General features: G+C 42.9%; 1 protein-coding gene across 8 annotated transcripts in view; it reads right to left on the bottom strand.

Annotated features, from left to right (window-relative positions):
* Positions 1-5,071: 5,071 nt before the first annotated feature.
* Positions 5,072-19,574, bottom strand: part of LOC107150572 (signal transducer and activator of transcription 5B) — a 65,374-nt gene continuing 50,871 nt past the window's right edge. For 4 of the 8 annotated variants that reach the window (XM_015495689.2, XM_015495690.2, XM_048791253.1 and 1 more), the window contains 10 exons: positions 19,456-19,543; positions 19,255-19,377; positions 18,433-18,525; positions 16,182-16,388; positions 14,920-15,014; positions 14,554-14,684; positions 13,452-13,622; positions 8,665-8,716; positions 8,234-8,338; positions 5,072-7,641 (listed from right to left, as the gene is read on the bottom strand). In XM_015495689.2, the coding sequence (XP_015351175.1) occupies positions 7,515-7,641; positions 8,234-8,338; positions 8,665-8,716; positions 13,452-13,622; positions 14,554-14,684; positions 14,920-15,014; positions 16,182-16,388; positions 18,433-18,525; positions 19,255-19,377; positions 19,456-19,543 (1,192 nt within the window). In that variant the 3' untranslated portion in view covers positions 5,072-7,514. Of the gene's footprint in view, positions 7,642-8,233; positions 8,339-8,664; positions 8,717-12,884; positions 12,897-13,147; positions 13,154-13,443; positions 13,623-14,553; positions 14,685-14,919; positions 15,015-16,181; positions 16,389-18,432; positions 18,526-19,254; positions 19,378-19,455; positions 19,544-19,574 lie in introns of all 8 variants that reach the window. The other 4 variants (XR_007343147.1, XM_048791258.1, XR_007343148.1 and 1 more) reach the window with 4 other exon arrangements.

Below are 19,574 nucleotides of genomic sequence, written 5' to 3'. Positions count from 1 at the left end.
CAAGACAGCCCCCCACCTTTCCTACAGCTCAGCTTTATAGCCCAGAAAGTTACACAAAGGGGGGTTACAGATAACAGAACTCTGACAAGCATCACACTAATGGTAGTTTACATTTTTTTTTTTTTTGCTGGCCCCAACATCAGAATTTATGAGGACCATTAGAGCCTCAGAGAGGGTCGTTGTCTGGCCAGGGAAGGCCAATATTTATGAGGTGTCACTAAAGTTTCAGAGAGGGCTGCTATCTGGTCAGAGAGTCAGGCATGGGTGAGTTCAAGGCACGGGCAGGCATTCCAAGCAGGTTCAGAATTTGCAGTAATTTATAGTAAAGCCGAAATTATCTTTTCATGGCTTTGTGGCAAGATGGCTCCCAATTTTAATAAAAGATCAGGTTGGGTCTATCAGAAGCCTGGGACATATAAAAAGGTCAGAACACCTGGCTTCTTGGGATACCAGGATACCAGCGATGGCCCCCTTCTCTCTCCCAGGAGAAGTCTATGTTACCCCTTCCTAAATAAACCCTGCTTTCTATGCTTGCCTCGATGTGCTTCTCTAGGGTTCAGACTTCAACATTTGAGGGAGCCGAACTCAGTCACCAATAACCAGCAGTATCACTGGGGATCGAACCCAGAGACCCTCTACCACTGAGCCACACCCCAGGTCTTGCTGTGCTATCCAGGCTTGTGATCTTCCTGTCTCAGTGTCCTAAATTGCTGGGATTACAGGCATATGCCACCATGCTGGGCCAGTCAATTTTATAATATTTTCATCATCTCAAAAACAAGCCCTTGAGGCTGGAGTTGTGGCTCCGTGGTAGAGCACTTGGCTAGCACAGGAGAGGCACTGGGTTCTATTCTCAGCACTGCATATAAATAAGTAAAATAAAGGTCCACCAACATCTAAAACAATTTTAAAACCCTTTACCTTTTTAGGGGGAGAGGGGTATTAAAATTGAAGCCAGAATTAGGCAGATAGGCAAGGGTCAGACCCAGAGAATGAAGGAATTGAATGTTAATTCCTTCAGAGCCCTTTCTTTGGCCCTTATCAAGCTAACTGGCCCCTGCTCCAATCTGTTGCTAAGGTAACCTGTCTCAGGGATTGTCCCTCCCTAGAAAGAGTTGTTAATCACACCCCCTTCCTGCCCCCTTCTTTCCTGGATCACTCCTCCTCTGCCACTCCAGCCCACCTGTTTCCCACCTTTTGGCCATCCCACTCAGCACCTCCTGGGCCTAGTTACATAAGCAGGAAGGAGAGAGATAGGGGTAGAGAACAGAGCAGGAGAACAAAGGAAGCCAAGGACATATAAAAAGGCAGAACACCTTCACTTCTTGGGATACCGGAATACCAACTATGGCCCCCTTCTCCCACCAGGGAGAAGTCTATGTTACCTCCTTTTAAATAAACCCTGCTTTATATGCTTGCCTCAGCATACTTCTCTAATGTTATACTTCACTTCATGTGAGGGAGCAGAACTGATAATCAGCAGAATCAAACTCAGGGACACTCCACTGAGCCACATCCCCAGCCATATTTTGTAGTTTATTTAGAGACAGGGTCTCACTGAGTTGCTTAGCACCTCGCTGTTGCGGAGGCTGTCTTTGAACTCGTGATCCTCCTGTCTCAGTCTCCTGAACCTCTAGGATTACAGGTATGTGCCACCACACCAGGCAAAACCCTGTACCTTTTAACTATCACTTCTCCCAACCTTCCTATCCTCTAACCAACCAAAAATCTACTTTCTGCTTCCATGGATTTGTCAATTCTGGGCATTTTATATAAGTGGAATCGTAATCCTATGTGATCTTTTGCATTTGACTTCTTTCACTTAACAGGATATTTTTAAGGTTCTTCTGGGTAGTACTGCGTATCAGTACTTCATTCCCTTTCATTGCGAACATTCCAGTTATGGATATTTATTTTGTTTATCCATTCGTCAGTGGGTGGACATTTGGATTGTTTCCATTCCTTGCCCGTGATATATAATGCTGCTATGCACGTCTGTGGACAAATTTTTCTGTGGATAAATGTTTTTGTTTTTCTTCTGTAGATACCTATGAACAGAATGGCTGGGTCACGTAGTAACTTTGTTTAACTGTTTAAGTAACTGCCAAACTGGTTTCCAAAGAGACTGTACCATTTTACATCCCTGCCAGCATTATATGAGGGTTCTGATTTCTCTACATTCTTGCCAACACTTGCTATTATCTAACTTTTGGATTATAGCCATCCTAATGGGTGTGAATTGGTGTCTCTGCAGTTTTTATTTGCATTTTACTGATACTGATGTTGTTTATCTTTTCATGGGTTTATGGCCTTTTTGTGTATCTTTTTTTTTTTTTTTGTACCAGAGAGTGAACTTGGGGGTACTCGACCACTAAGCCACATACATCCCCATCCCTATTTTATATTTTATTTAAAGACAGGGTCTTACTGAGTTGCTTAGTGCCTTGCCATTAATGAGGCTGGCTTTGAACTTGTGATTCTCCCATCTCAGCCTCCCAAATTGCTGGGATTACAGGTGTGCCAGGTGTGAACCACCTTGCCCACCTCTATTTGTATATCTTTAGTAGAGAAATGTTTGTTCATATAATTTACTCACTTTTAAATTGAGCTATTTAGGGAGCAGGGAGTGAGAAGGTGGTAAGACAGGTTATAATAAGAAGGATAGGTGTAATTAAAGGTGTAACAATATATGCATAAATGGAAATGTCACAGTGAAACCTATTAATTCAATAATTTGATTAATGAGTTCATATTTATGATAAAAATAAATTGGGTTGTCTTATTATGAAGTTGTTAGACTTTTTACATATTTACATACAAATGTTCTATCACATATATGATTTGCAGATATTGGCTCCCATTCCGTGGGGTGTTTTTCATTTTCTTGCTAGTGTCCTTTGAAGCACAAGCATTTTTAATTTTGATGAAGTTGATGCTTTTCCCCTAGATCAGGAATATCACTCTCACCGCTTGTGTTCTTTTTCCTCGTCTTATTCCTGATCCTAGGAGAAAGCATCCAGTTTTTCATCATTATGATGTTATGCCAGGTGTGGTAATCCCAGCCAGTGGCTTGAAAGGCTGAGGCAGGAGGATCCCAAGTTCGATGCCAGACTCAACAATTTAGTGAGACCCTGGCTCTAAATATAAAAAGGGTTAGGGATAAGGATCAGTGGTTATGGTTTAGGTGTGTTGTCTCCCAAAACTCACATGTGAGACATGCAAGAAGGTTTGGAGGAGAATGATTAGGTTATATCCTTAACCTTTCAGTGGATTAATCCCTTGATAGGGATTAACTGAGTGGTAACTGAAGTGGTAGGGTGTGGCTGGAGGACATGGACATTTTGGGTATGGCTTTGGGGTTTATATTTGTATCTGGCAAGTGGAGACCTCTCTCTGCTTTCTGATCACCATGTGAGCTGCTTCCCTCTGCCACACTCTTCCACCATGACATTCTGACTCATCTTGAGCCCCAAGGAATCGAGCTGGCTGTCCATGGATGGAGACCTCTGAAATCATGAGCCCCCAAATAAACTTTTCCTTCTCTACAGTTGTTCTGGTTGGGTCTTTGAGTCATAGCAGTGAAAAAGCTGACTGAAACAGAGGGTAAGTGCCCCTGGTTCCAGAAAGAAAAGAAAAATAAGTATGATGGTACCTGTGGGGTTTTTGCATCTATTGAAATGATCATGTTTTTTTTTTTTTTTTTTAGTATTGGGTATTGAACCCATTGACATCCCCAGCCCTTTTTGAGACAGGGTCTGGCTAAATTGCTTAGGGCTTTGCTAAAAGCTGAGGCTGACCTTAAACTTGATCCTCCTGCCCTAGCCTCCTAAGCCTCTGGGATTACTGGTGTGTGCTACCACATCTGGGTTAAAAAAAAAAAAAAAAGAGTCCTTGGACTAGAGGATACATAGAATATTAACATGCTGTGGTCCATGGTTCATTTGAAACCACACTTGCACCACCGTGCCTGTCTGGTTTTTGTTTTTTATCTGATTGATATAGTATATTACATTAACATTTTTTTTTTCCAGGTGAAGTTTAAACTCAGCTTGGCACATGAGGCCCCTGTGGCCTCTTCTCTGCCTGCCTCCCAGCCTCCCTGCCATATTTCCCAAAGTGTGCCCTCTGGACCAGCGCCCCCTGGCAACTTGTTAGACATATGAACTCTGGGGCTCTACACCAGACCTGCTGACCACAAACTCAGTGGTGGGTGTGGGCCAGCAGCCTGCACTTTAAAGGCCCACAGGAGATGCTGACAGGCACTGAAGTTCCAGAACTTCACTACTACTACAGCCAGATCACGCTCCCCTGCCTCTAGGCCTTTACTTGCACCAGTTCCTCTGGCTGTATGCCTTCACCTTCCTTAACTCCTCTTTGTCCTTTCAGAGTCAGCTTAGGCTATTCAGGGCCTTCCTCCACGTTCTTTTGTATTTCATGATGATCTTGGGATACCTTTGGAGTGGCAAGAACCAACATCCAATCATGACAGATTCCCCCAGCACAAGCCTCTCAGGAAGGAACTCTCCTTCCACACACACACACAGGGGAGGCGTCCTAATGTGAGGAATTTGGAGGATGGGTTTTCTAACCGGAAGAGTGTACAGAGGCTCAGAGGTGAAGGCTACATGAACAGGAAGGTAAGAGACACCCCCATCTGCCAGGGGGTGTGGGGAAGCACACCTGTAATCCCAGCAACCTGGGAGGTTGAGGCAGGAGGATCACAAGTTCCAGTCTTAGCAATTTAGTGAGACCCTGTCTCAAAAAAATAAAAAAGGGCTGGGTGCTCGAGTAAAGTGCCCCTAAGTTTGATCCCCAACACCAAAGAGAGAGAGAGAGAGAGAAGGAGGAGGAGGAGGAAGAGGAGGAGGAGGAGGAGGAGGAAAGAAAGAAACAGAGAGAGAGGCAGGTAGAGAAAGAGAACTCCCCTATCTGCCACCAAAGCTGAGACACCCTCCAATACCGACTCCCAACTAGTCCCCTTTTCCAGTCATATTGATGACTTAGAACTTTTTCCTATTGAAGTCACCCTCCCTTGCCACATGAAGGAAAGCAATAAAAACAGGGCTCAATATTGTCCTTTGAGAGGAAGCCTTTATTGTGACATAAAATACACAATACTTTTTTTTGGTGGCTATATACTATTCTGCCTTGACACTAAAATATGTATCTGAAATACTTTCACAAAGTTTTAAAAAAGAAAAATTATAAAAAGTATACTTTCATTTTAAGTGATATCTGCTTTGAGTCTCCCTCCACCCCCTACAAAACCCTGCACGTGCGCTGAGATGTCTGAGGGCTGGGGGTGTGTGTGTTGGGAGTGGGAGAGAGGTGGGGTCAAGACTTGCCATGGCCTCTTGTGGTTGCAGGAACAGGGCAAAGAGAGAAAACAGAATGCAGACAGTGAGCACACCTTTCAGTGAAGACCCTCTCCCACCTCTAGGCACAGCCTCAGTAAAATTGAGGACAGCTCAGCAACTGTATGGAAGCTACCCTTCAGCACCCTTCCTCCCAACCCCACAGCCCAACTACAGAATGAGTTCGGAGCTGCCTGTGACTGCCAGGCTGCTCTTCCTTCCATGGGCCATGGGGCTGTGTCTACCACCAATCTGAAAGTGTGTCAAGCCCCACATCCCTGTTCCTTTCCCTGTCCCTGCCCGGGTTGCTGGCACAGAGATTGCCACTCAGAGGCAGGTGCTGGGAAGCATCTGAGTGACAGCAGGGAAGGGCTCTTTAAGCCTGGGCCCTGGAGCCTTCGGCTTTGGTTTTCACCTGTCCCCAACATACCCACTGTGATTTGAATCGGATCTTGAGGGGGAGGGAGGGCTTCAGGACTCCTCCATCAGCCATTATCGGGTATCCACGGAGGGTCAGCCTGCTCCAGAGGCAGTCTACTGCCTGGCATAGAAAAATAAATCAGTGTATGAAACCAAGCCAAGGCAAACAGCAGCTTTTCAAAAGTCATCTTCCAATAAATAATTTACTACAGAGGAGTATTTTCCTTTAACAGCAAAACACTGATAAATTCAGAAGTTATTTTTGTAAAAAAAATATGTTTATTTACTCACATGTATAAAAATAAGGTTTTAGGGCCATCCTCTCCTGGGTGTGGTCCTGCCCTTCTTTTGGAGAGGGGGCCAAGGGGGCCTTGAAGGCCTTACCCGTAAGCTCTACCCTCTTCCCACCTGCCTGCCGCAGCCCCTCCCTTCTGGTGTACTACAGAGGAAATGGTTTGTTTTGTTTTGTTTCTATAGTTTACCAAACTTCCCAGCCATCCTGCTGAGTGCATTTCCCCAATTGCCAACTTCTGACACCAGCATCCTGCAGCCAGTGGCCACCTGCTGCACAAGCTGGCCCCAGGCTCAGGCCACACTCCTGCCACCTCCTCCTCAAGACATGGTGTGTGACAGTGAAGGGAAGAGGTGACCTGGGTGGCCCAGTACCTGGTGCAGGGAGAAAGAATTTTACTGTCAAATTCGGGTGGGAAAGGGAAAACAAAAAAGACCCAATCTAGAAACAAAAACATCATTAGACATTTGCAAAAAATCATTATCCAAACCAAGCCTTTAGAAAGCCTGGGCTGGGCCTCCACTCATGCAGAGGAAGGGCAGGCAGCACACAGAGGAGCAGCTGCCTGGGCAACGAGGCAACACTCTGGGTGCCAGGCTGGGCATGCCGTGCGCCCTGGCCAGAACACAAAGGACATCACCCTGTAAGCTCTCAGTTATGTGACCTTCTTTCCTTTCCTCTGTTTTGCCAAACGTGTCTGTGTGTGTACACACAGAAGAACCGACTGGCAATTCCAGACAGAGACAGAGACAGAGAGACGGAAAGGGGAGGAAGGGAGGAGGGAAGAGAAGGACAGAGAGATTGTTAAGATGGGCTTAGTGCTGTATAAAAAGCCACTACCCATCAGCAAACCTGTGACTTCCCTTGCCCCATCTTGCATGCTACCCCTTTTCCCATCCCTACCCGAGAACACAGGGGTGGGGTGAGGGGAGGAGGGAGGACTGGCTTTCTCGGTCAAAAGGCAGTTCTCTACATTTTAAAAGACAAGCAGAGATGGTGATGGTATCAATTGCCTGGCAGAGTGACAAAGGCTCCCTAGAGAGGAGGTACCTTTTCCTCCCTTTGTCCTTCTCTTACTTGAACCTCAGCATGTCCAAGTTCAGCCACCCTAAAAAAAAACGGCCAAGTTCCAGGGTCCACAGAACTAACTGCCTTTTTGCACAAGGTAAAAACAAGCACAGCCTCATTGTGGCCTCAATGCTGCAGCTAGACTCTGGACAGCAAGGGACAGAAACACTACAACGTGCAAACACACACACATACACACACACACACACACTCACTCCCTTCACTGGTGCCACCATGCACAGAAACACTAAAGTCACGACTAGTATTAACACTTCACATTATGAGTATTGTATCCAAGGAGAAGCGGTTCATGGAATTAAAACATCCACAAGAGTAAATCCTCGGGTGAGGATTAAGAAGCTGAAGTTGGCGAGGTCGGGTCACGACTGTGCGTGAGGGATCCACTGACTGTCCATGGGCCGGCCTAGGAGTTCTTCCACACGCCGGGCCACATCCATTGTGTCTTCCAGGTCGAAGTCCCCATCGGTATCAAGGACGGCATCAGGACTTGGGAGGGGAAGACAAGAGATGAAGTTCAGAGGCCACCTTGAGCCCCAGAGCCTACCAGGCAAGTGGCCTAAGACCACCTGCTCCCTCAGCCTAGGGCCTCACAGGAAAAGAACCACTTCTCTGAATGCTGGTGAGGAGCAGCCTTTGAGGGCAGACAGACCCCCAACCCCAATACCCACCCCAGCAGCCCCATCACTGGCTTCCCACACCCAACAAAAACCCACCCAGTTCTTTTAAATTTTTTTTTTTTTAATAGTGCTGGGGATTGAACCTAGGACCTTGTGCATGCGAGGCAAGCACTCTACCAACTGAGCTATATATATCCCCAGCCCCTCACCCAGTTCCTATATACAGCAAAAAATTTCTCCATTTTTAGAAAGGGGAGCAGATGCCATTTGCCCCATTTCACTCTAAAGAACCAATATTTTCTGGTGGAATCTTTCCCTCCTATAGGCCAGAGCCCAGGCCTAGCCTGGTGGTCGCAGACCTAGAGGAGCTCTGGATTCCTTTGTCCCACTGGCCCTCCAGGGCTCCAGCCTGAGGCCAGGGCCCAGTTCCTCCCCATAGACCCCAGAAGAACACAACTTACTTCTGTGGGTACATATTGTAGTGAGCCTGGGGACACACAGACGGGGAGGGGGCCTGGTCCATGTATGTGGTGCTGGCCCCAGCGTCTGTATTTGCGTTCACAAACCTGCAAAGGGAAGCAGAACACGGCCTCAGCTGCCAGGGGGCCAGGTGGCAGCTGACCTGGGGAGGGGCTCTGGGGTGCCTTTACATCTTTTTTGGCGTATAGAAGGAGAAAGTGTCCCACTGGCCCTAGGTCCCCAGCTGTGGATGTGTGCTCCTGGGTGTTGGCCATAGCATGACTAAGCCCAATTTCCTCCCAAGACCTGAGCCAGGCTTACCAGGGGATGGAGATGCTGGCCCAGGGTTAGGGGTGGCAGTGTCAGGAGTGGGGTCGAGAGTGGGGAGAACGGAGAAGTAGTTGGGGGCCTGGAGCTGGGCCCCAACACTTACTCAGGGACGACTTGCTTGATCTGTGGCTTCACATATCCATCGACTGCTTTAGCTGCCAAGGAGGAGGAGCGGTGGTGAGAAGCAAAGTTCCCAAATGAAATAAAAATGTAATCCTCCTTAAGAGTCACATCTTTTCTTAGGACAAGACATAGCCACCTAATTTTATCTTAGGACACGACACAAACACTTCACATTTCCATCTGTTGAGAGATCTGGTGGAGGAGAAGCTCAGCACCAAAACTGAAAAGCCAGGTTGGCTGAGATGTTTTAAAATATCCTTCAACCCAGAAACTATACACTTTCATACAAATCTATGTCAATTATTAATTGGGTAAATTATTGGTTAATTATTAAAAACCTAAAAACCTTTGAAAGTTTTAAGTTAAAGATGTAGCAGGGACAGGATTTATTCTGCATATCTGGGAGACGGGCAGCATTAGAACCAGCAGTGGAGGCCGGAAGAGGATAGATTTCCAGCCGCATAAGGAAGAATGTTACCATAAGTAGAACCGTCCCTCCCTGCAACAGGCTGTCTTGGGAAGAACTGCTGTCCGTTCACTGCAGATTGAAGCAGAAGGTGTCTAAGTCCTTCTTAGGGATTACACAGAAAAGCTCAAGCACTACAGAGCCATAGATCTGACCTGACAATCCCCGAGGTCTATCTCTTGAGGATCTAACTCTCTCAGAAAGGAATTTTATCCCTCCCAGCACTGGCAGGTTTGTTCATTCTGTGGTTTCTGCATCTGGGGGGCAATTTGATGACCACTCATCCTGGTGAGAGCTGTCAGTGCCAAGGTTGGCTGAAAAGCATGCTGATGTGTGTCCCTCATTCTCTGCAGAATCCCCAGGGGGACATGATGGACTGGGGGCAAACCTGAATGTGGCCTGGCAGTAGTTATCTTTTTAAGAGATTGATTGTGGAAATTCTGTTAAGTGGGTGAAAAGAATGTGAGGGTCTGATGTGGGTGAATAAAATCTTGTTTCCCAGACATGTGAGTGTGGGAAATAGTTCAATCTGAATCTGTTAGTCAAGAGAGCTATTCTGATCAACAGAACCAAGGGCTTGTCAGCTAAGTAGCCAAGATAGGGAAATGTTACATGGTTCACAAACCGTTTCTTATCCTAACCTGCTGCATCTTTGGCTTCAAATGTCAAGTGTTACCTTTTCATGACATCGGATGCATTTGTGTTTTACAGTCTACAGAAAACTTTATAGATTGGCAGAAAAGATAAAAATAAAGGAAGGCCGGGTATGATGGTACATGCCTGTAATCCCAGTGATTGAGGAGGCCAAGGCAGGAGGATCTCAACTTTGAGGCCAGCCTCAGCAATTTAGCAATTTAGTAAGGTCCTGTTTGAAATAAAAGGGGTTGGGGTGGCTGGGGATGCAGCTCAGTGGTAGAGTGCCCCTGGGTCTAATCCCCAGTATTGCAAAAACAAAACAAAAATAAATAAACAAAACAAAGAAAGCTATAAAAAAACAGGATATTAAAGTCTAGATTAGCTGTGCTAACAAAAAAGAATGATGTAAATAATCCAAAATACCTCATAAGTCTAAACATAGAACTATACCATCATCTTTGACTTTGAGAAGGCAAAAACAAAAGACAGGGGATGGAAATGTAGTTCAGTGGTAGAAGCACATTCTGAGGATGAGAGGTCCTGGGTTCAATCCCCAACATTGAAAAAAAAAAATTCTATAAAGGAAAAAGGTTTGTAGATTGTACTTCTACAGAAAAAAAATGAGCCTGCATTTCAGCAAAACTTATATGTTAAAAGCATAATAAAACATGGAGAAGACATTTGTTATATACAATAAGGAATTAATATATTTCCCATATAAAAAAAGCAACTTTAAAAGAAAAATGAACTGGGCACAGTGGTGCACGCCTGTAATCCTAACAGCTCGGGAGGCTGAGGCAGGAGAATCACAAGTTCAAAGTCAGCCACAGCAAATTGGCAAGGTCCTGTCTCAAAATAAAAAATATAGAGGGCTCAAGATAGAGCTCAGTGGTAAAGCACTTGCCTAGCTCAAGTGAAGCACTAGGTTCAATCCTTAGCACTGCATAAAAATAAATAAATAAAAGTATTATGTCCATCTAAAACTAAAAAAAAAAAAAAATTAAAAGGGTGGGGGGGCTGGAGTTATGGCTCAGTAGTAGAGCGCTCGCCTAGCATGCATGAGGCACTGGGTTCAATCCTCAGAACCTTATAAATGTAAAATAAAGATATAGTGTCCACCTAAAAAAAACTAAAAAAAATAAATATTAAAAAAAAAGGGTGTGTGGGGGATGCTAGGGACGAAGCTCAGTGGTTAAATGCCACAGAGTTCAATCCCTGGTACCAAAAGAATATATAGTAATAATAATAAAAATAATAAAATAAAACAAAGAAAGAAAAATGAGTAAGAAATACGAACATGAACTTCACACTTCACAGAAAAATGCAAATGGTCAGTGATATAGTGGTTAAAAAATAAAGGCTCTTGAGGTGGACTGAGTTCAAATCAAGGCTTGGCCAACTTCCTAGCCGTGTGATTTTTGGCAAGTAATTTTACTTCTTTGTGATGCAGTTTCCTTATCTGTAAAATGGGGCTATACCAGTCCTTCTAGAGTAGTTCTGAGGATTTAAATGAAAATGTATATGAAAAGTACTCAGAAAAGTTCCTAGTACACGGTAAATATTAAATAAATGTTGGCTGTTATTTTATTATTCTATTTATTATCATTATAGTCATATGAAAAGATTTTTGAGATTACCTAGAGTCAAAGAAATTAAGACCAATAAGATGCTTTTTTTCTTTTTCTTTTTTTTGTGGTAGTGGGAATTGAACCCAAAGTCACTTTACAATGGAGCCACATCCCCAGTCCTTTTTTATTGTTTGAAATAGGGTCTCACTAAATTACTGAGGGTCTCACTGAATTGCTGAGACTGGCCTTGAACTTGTGATCCTCCTGCCTCAGCCTTCCAAGTTGCTGGGGTTACAGGAGTGTGCCTGGCTCGGATATCATTTTTATGCCAATCAGACAGGTAGACCTGAAATGGATGATTAGAGTCTTTAGGTGGCAGGAGGAAGAAGCAAATGTCCAACATAAATACATGGGAGTGAAAATGAATTTTGCTTTCTGAAGGGCAATAATGAAATATGTGTCAAAAAGCTTAAAAAGTACATATTCCTTGACACCAGTTCTGTTTTAGGAATTAATCTCAAGGAAAGAGTTGAACAAGATACATGTACCAGGTTATCTCAACGTCAATCATAACCAAAAATGCAAATAAATTATAAGTATGCTAACTAACCAACATGGAAAACCACACAGAATCATTATATAATGAAGCTCTCTACAATCATTAAGATGAAGGTAGGCCAGGTGCGGTGGCGCAGCTTGTAATCCTAGCAGCTTGGGAGGCTGGGGCAGAAGGATTGTGAGTTCAAAGCCAGCCTCAGCAAAAACAAGAAGCTTAGCAACTCAGTGAGACCCTGTTTCTAAATAAAATACAACCCACAATAAAAAATTTAAAAAAAAAAAATAAATAAATAAATAAAATACAAAATAGGGCTGAGGATGTGGCTCAGTGGCCAAGTGCCCCGGAGTTCAATCCCCAGTACCACCCAACCAAAAAAAAAAAAAGGAAAAAAGATGAGGGTGGCTATATTGGATATGTTTGTTAAGGGTGTGTGAGTGTGTGTGTGTAATCAGGGCACCCAAAGATTACCTATGGTCTAACCCAAACCTAAACCTTTCACCCTGGACTCCATGTCAAAGGAGCCCTGACCTCCGCCTCCCACAGCTTCTTCCCTGTTCTGCAGGCTATAGCCTCCTACCCTCACAAAGCTTTCAGATGTACCAAGCTCACTCCCATTTTTGGACTTGGACTTGGCCTCACTTTCTCAGCCTAAGATGTTTTTCCCCTGGATCTTTGTATGGTCAGCTTCCTCACTTTGTTCTGACCATTCAAATATGGGTTCCTCAGAAACCTCCCCTGACCACCCTGATGACAGAGTGTCACTTCTCTATCCCTGTACCTTGCTAGTTTTCTTCAGAGCATCCGTTGCTAAATAAATCTATTTATTTATTTCCTTGCTTATTGTTTTCTTTCTCTAACTAGATTGTAGCCTTCACACAAAAAGTGCACAATAAGCAACTGGACACAAGGAAGAAAGGAAGGAAGAGTATGAACCTGAAGAGAGTGGAGGAACAGTCACTAAACTTGTCCACAGAGGCTCTTCCCTGGATGAGAGATGTGTGATGACTTTCTTATGCTTTTATGTTTTCTGAAAATTCTACAATAAACATGAAACATTTTCTAGCTTGGAAAACCATAAAACCATCTCCTTTAAAAAAAATTTTTTTTTGTAGTTGTAGATGGACAGAATGCCTTTATTTCATTTATTTTTTATGTGGTGCTGAGGATCAAACCCAGTGCGTCACGCATGCTAAGCAAATGCTCTGCCACTGAGCTACAGCCCCAGCCCCCAAACCATCTCCTTTTTGAAAAACAAAATTTTACCTAATTTTATTTGATCTAAACTTTATTAAATAAAGTAATTCATTCCCTCTGATTTGGTATATGAGATGGCAGATATATTTTTGTGTGACTAACAAATGCAGCAAGGGGCTTATGTCTGCCCTGGATAATACCAAAAAAGCAGTGACTGAGTGTTAACTGTGTGAATTCCATGCGCATACATGCATGCGCTCACACCCCAAACCAAACCAAACCAAACCAAACCGAAACAAAACCGAAGTCACAACAAAATCAAATCAGAATGCGAACATTGTTACCAGTGGCAGGCTCGCATGGAACTGGTGTGTAATATTTGGAGTACACTTCATCTTTTGGCCGATCAGGAAACACGTATATAAGGTAATTCAAGTCCCCTAGACGGTCGGCCAGAGACCGGATGGAGAAGTCTCTGGTGGTAAAAGGCATCAGATTCCAAAACATTCTTTCCTCTAGATCAATAAACAGAACAATCACATTCTATCCATGATTTCTGAACACAGAATCTTAAAATCCAAATATACCACAAATTCAAGCCCTTCATTAAAATTGATCAAATGGAAATCTCCATTTTAAAATAACCACAGGTTGTAGGTAAAGTAGTTTTTAAAAGCATGGATAGATAAGCAGGTAATGCACGCATCACTTCCCTAGAGACTGAATGATCTCAGGTCAGTTCAAGTTCAAGCAGCATTCCATCCCTCTCTAGAAGGAACAGTTCTTATCGACCCCAACCCCTGATTCTCTGTATGAAGGTATATAAGAGAGCTAGGAAGCATGCCCATAGGCAGAGAAAACATAAGAGCTATTAAAAGCTATTAAAATCATTAAAAGTCTCTCTCTCTCTCTCTCTCACACACACACACACACACACAAAAACACACACACACACACACACAAATCCAGCAAGGTACTTTTATCTTATTGTAAGGGTCAGAGAAAAAAATTAACATTCTTGGTGGAAATGGTAAATGGCAATACCCTCATGTTAATTAGGAAAAGGGAATGATTGAAATAGCACATTATTAGTACTTTGAAGACTCCAAATCATCAAAGTAATTCTTCATTGAAATAAGTTCCAGGCTGAGAAATAATAGGGCAAATATTTCAAAAGGGAAGCAGCTGAGATTTTATAGACTGCTGTATTGCATAGTTATACGTTTGTGTTTCCCCAAATTAATAATTATGTTTCCCATAATAAGATTTTTCATAGGCGCCATATTATGAGCAACCATGTCATGGTTATATGACTATGTTTTCTGTAACTAGTACTGGCCCCAACAAATAATAAGTATTCAATAAACTGTTAAAGTAATTTTGCAACAAAAGCAGCTGACTTTGGATGAAAACCAAGATGCGTCTTAAAAAGGGTGGAGCACTCACGAGAATCAAACTTCCAAGCAATGGTGATGCCGCCAATTTCTGAGTCGCTGAATCTCAGTAGGAAGGTTCCATCAGGCTTGTTAATGAGTAGGTCATGGGCCTGTTGCTTGTTCACAAAACCCAAAATGGCCCTGGATCACAAAGGCCAAATGAACAGAAGCAGAGGGTGATGTGTTAATGCTAGGAGGAAAACTTTCATACTCTACTTTAGACTTAAAAAATAATGATTCTAGCCAGGTGTGGTGGTGTGTGCATATAGGCCCAGCTACTCAGGTCGTGGAAGCAGAAGCATCACTTGAGCTCATGAGTTTGAGACCAGCGTGGGCAACACAGTGAGACCCCCATCTCAGAAAAAAGGAGAATTACCCATCATTCCAATGAGGCTTGAGATGTTTTTTTAACACTTCCATCACACCGTCAAACCATTGCCAAAAAGTATAATTCCGTCCTGGCAAATTCTCCTAGTTGGAGATACAACAATAAACACACACACACACACACAGAGAGAGAGAGAAAGAGGAAGAGTTGGAATATTAACTGCATGTACTTTAACTGGAAAACAAACACCTGCACTGCCAGAAGCATGCAACTATTTCTGCCTACCTCAGTTTTACCAAATGGTCCTCAACCAAAAAGACAGAATGAAGAAGAAAAGACAATTAAGGGGAAAGGCCAATGTGCTACTGTCAATACCCAGTGGTCCCTGAGTCTTCCACCTGGATCTGGGCTGACTATTTTTGCTGTGTGGCCTGTGACTAGCAACATCAGCATTACTCAGGAGCTTCTGATAAATGCATGTTTTCAGGACCCATCTCAGCTGAATCACAGCTGTGTTTTAATAATATGCCCTGTTGCTTCATAAATTTGATCTGGATTAGATCACAATCATAAGGCCACAGAGATGGTCACATCATACAGATGTTTCCAATGGTCATCAGTCAAATGCAGTTACCTGATCCTATTAGAAGGCAGGAGCTTTACTGTAATGGAAAAGATAGACCATGAGACCTCCTGATTCCCCTATCAAACCTCTTCTGACTACCAGAAAGATTGTTGGCCAACTTGTTAATACAAAACTACCCAGAAGACCAATAGCTCTCTGAATGAAAGGCATTTAAAACACTGGACGTGGAAGTATAGGAAAGGAACTCAAGTGTAATTAAAAATCAATCAAAGATATGACATCTGAGTACCAGACACTACAAACTAGAAAATGTTTCTTTTATCAGCATTCTGTTCTGTGGGTTAAGGGTCTCATGGGAGTCTGAACTGGCATTATACATCATGGAACATCAGAGAGTGAATGAATGGGACAGAGTCATGGATTTATTATCTTAAAGCTTTTTTTCCCATGAGTTATGTTTATGTTTGCTTTCTTTATTTCCTTTATATAGGAAGAAAATGCACTAACTGAACACAAAGCCCAACTTACTTAAAACATGGAAAGATGTGATTCTCAACATGAGACCTGGATAACTCTGAAGTTGGCCATCTATTTAGAAGCTTCTATTATTTTTGGTATATTTTATTATAAATATGAAGAATAGAGGCCCAGGACAGGGAGACTCCTGAAGACATCTGGTTGGGAGGGATTGACCTAATATCAACTGGAGGCCTGGATTCCTCACCCTGTTGAACTGGGACCAGGACACAGACATGCTGTTGTAGTCCTCGAGGTGGGCGCTGCTGCTGTTGAACAGTTTCTGCGCCAGGAACACGAGGTTCTCCTTGGTCAGGCCTCGGTTGCTCTGTACTTCGGCCTTGAATTTCATGTTGAGAGCTTCACACAGCTGTGGCCACAGCACTTTGTCAGGCACGGCAAATGGCACCCTGCCCTGAGAGGGAGAGAAGCCAGATTCTTATGAAAAAAAAAAACAGTTGCATGATTGATTCCCTCCAGCCACAAGAGAAAAACAACGATGGCTGGAAGTAGTTATAAGCACTGGTCTTGCCAAGGACATTCATGCTTCCTTGGGGTATATGGTTCTGTGAGATGCAGAAGATTCCGTTTTACCTTCTTCATGCATAACTAGAAGTTAACATTATGCTATGTATGTTATGCATAATGAGCTGCTGCTGATCCTGTGGTTCAACCTGAGGTTCTAAATCCATGAATAAAAATAAAAATAAAACCAAGGTCTGGCTTTTATGTTATTAACTCATTGGGAATTTAGAAACTGAAAAGACTGGTAAAGAGAGAGAGAATGTGCACATACATGTATACATATGCACGCATACACACATATGTGCATACTTGCCCTTGACATCTGCCAAGAACTCTATCACAATGTGAAACAACTTGGCATGGTAGAGTGAAAATTTCAGGTTGGCAATTTAATTGAGAATAGGACAGAATATGAAGTTTTTTAAAAATTTCATCATCAAGTGTTATTATCAGAATATGAACTTTTAAAAAACTTCATATTCTGTCCTATTCTCAATAAAATTGCCAACCTGAAATTTTCACTCTACCATGCCAAGTTGTTTCACATTGTGATAGAGNTGAACTTTTTTTTTTTTTTTTTTTTTTTTAAAGATAGAGTGAGAGAGGGAGGGAGAGAGAGAGAAAGAATTTTTAATATTTATTTTTTAGTTTTCGGCGGACACAACATCTTTGTTTGTATGTGGTGCTGAGGATCGAACCCGGGCCGCACGCATGCCAGGCGAGCGCGCTACCGCTTGAGCCACATCCCCAGCCCAGAATATGAACTTTTAATAAATTACTTTTCATTCTATTCAACCATAGTACTTAAAATTCTATAAATTTTTTTCAGATGGACATTTCCTTCACATAATAAAAATTCAAAAAACAAAGAAGTAAATATAGTGAAGTTGCTTTCCTATCCCCATCAGTAAGCCAATTGTTCCCAAATGCATCTAGTGTCTTGTATCTATTGCCAAAGATATTGCATGTCAGCAATTATTCTTTTTTTCTTTAAACATAAATGGTAGCATAAAATCCACATATTCTGTATTTCCTCTTTTTCCCACTTAATAGTATATCTGGGAAATCTCATATCAGCACATAAAGAAATTCCTCATTTCTTTATGAGAGGAATGAGAAGAGAAGGGAAGGAGGAGAGGTTGGTCAAATGTTCTTCAAGCCACTTCAATGGCATTCAGACAGCATTCAGGTGCATAAGCCCGCAAAATTATATCTGATCTTTCAGACAAAACCTCTCATTCTCTCTGAGAGATCTGGAATGAATTAGAGACTGAAATCAGGAAAGGACATTGAGTGTCATCCTCGTTTACTGGAAAGAAGATGACATGAAGCAATGCCTCTGCTAAACTAACTTCTAGAAGGAGCCTGGGAGTCCCCTACCCCATTCAGGGTATCCCCCAAGAACTCAAAAATATTTACTGACCATGGGGGTTGTGACAGTATTTCTGTTATTCAATGTAAGCATCCCAATAGCGCCATTATGCTTCTGTTGCCGGAACTGAACGGAAACTCAAGCTCAGAGAGGCAAAGAGAACATCCCTAGATCACAGTCAGGATCACAGTGAAGAGGGGGTAGAGCCTAACCCTGGCCTGACATCAAGCCATGCCCTTTCCATATTTTCTATTCTGCCTTTAACTAAGGAAAATAAAACTTTTCCCGTGATTTTTTAAAATTTGTTTTAATTGTAGATGGACAGCATGCCTTTATTGTATTTATTTGTTTGCTTCTTTGTTTGTTCATTTACTTATTTTTTTATTTGTTTGTTTATTTTGGTGCTGGGGATTGAACCCAGGGCCTTGTGCATGCGAGGCAATCACTCCACCAACGGAGCTATATCCCTAGCCCTTCTATGCTTTTTGAGGGGATACCACATGGAAAAAACTGGTGACACCATTGTGATCTCGAGACCCACAGGCCCAAAGGATCCACTCACAGGCTCTGCAAAAGCATTGTCCCAGAGGACAGTAGCTGTCGCGTTGTTGTCCTGGCTGCCATGCACAATCACCACCACCGGGAGTGACAGGGTCTAAAAGACACAGGAGAAGGGCTGAGCACCCACAGCCTCAAGTTCTTTCCCTTCCTTCTTTTTTCCTTGTCATTGCAACACTATCATTCAAGTGGCAGTAAGTGACGCCCTAAAATGCAGAATGGGAATGGCTCCCGGAGTAAGGTGACTTTTCACAATACTGGCACAACTTTAGAAATTTCAGATATTTTAAAGGCAATATTGCTTATATGTTTCTGAAGGACAGAGTAAGTTTCTCAAAGTTGTAAGGAAAATGAGAAAAAGAAAGAGCATAAAGAGACATTTCTGGAAAAAGAAAAATGAAATGTTTAAAACGTACTATACACTCCTCATGCTGAGTAACGCTTCCTATCATTCATTTTTTTAATCTATTCCTCCAGCCATTTCAATTCATTACTGTTTATTCATGACTTAATAGAATCTAAGAGAGAACACCTGAAAGGATGAGGTCTCCCCATTTTCTGTTTATCAATGGTTAAAAAGAAGATACAAGGTGATCACCATTCTTTTTTTTAGTTGTATACGTACATAATACTTTTATTTATTTATTCTTTTTATTTAATGTGGGGTTGAGGATCAAACCCAGTGTTTCACACGTGCAAGGCAAGCTTGAACACTGAGCCACAACCCCAGCCCATGATCACCATTTTTTGGGATATAAAATGCACAGCACACGTGAGCGTGCATACCCCCACACACAAGCATACCTGGCTATGGAGGGGGCTTTACCTTAACTTGAAAAACCAGCTCATTTCCACCAACACTAAACTGTGATTCAAACAGGATTGTGAATTTTTCTTCTGTCACGGACTCTGCTCCACGGCGATCAGACCTCTTAATTCGTTTCAGGGACTGCAAAGGAGGAACATGAGATGACAAAGCCCTCAAACACAGAGGGAGAATGCATCTTTCCTCTTCTCCCCTCCTCACCATGTTTCTGAAGTGGGCGCTGAGGGTGCCCGTGGCCTGGTGATACTCCATGACACAGCAGTTGTTCAAGATCTCACCACTGTAATCACTGCAAATCAGAGAGACCAGCTCCAAATCTA

This window comes from Marmota marmota, unplaced genomic scaffold (assembly GCF_001458135.2).
Source record: "Marmota marmota marmota unplaced genomic scaffold, marMar, whole genome shotgun sequence".
NCBI lineage: Eukaryota > Metazoa > Chordata > Mammalia > Rodentia > Sciuridae > Marmota > Marmota marmota.
Note: the sequence above shows the minus strand (reverse complement) of the source record. Positions and strands in the feature narration are given on the sequence as shown.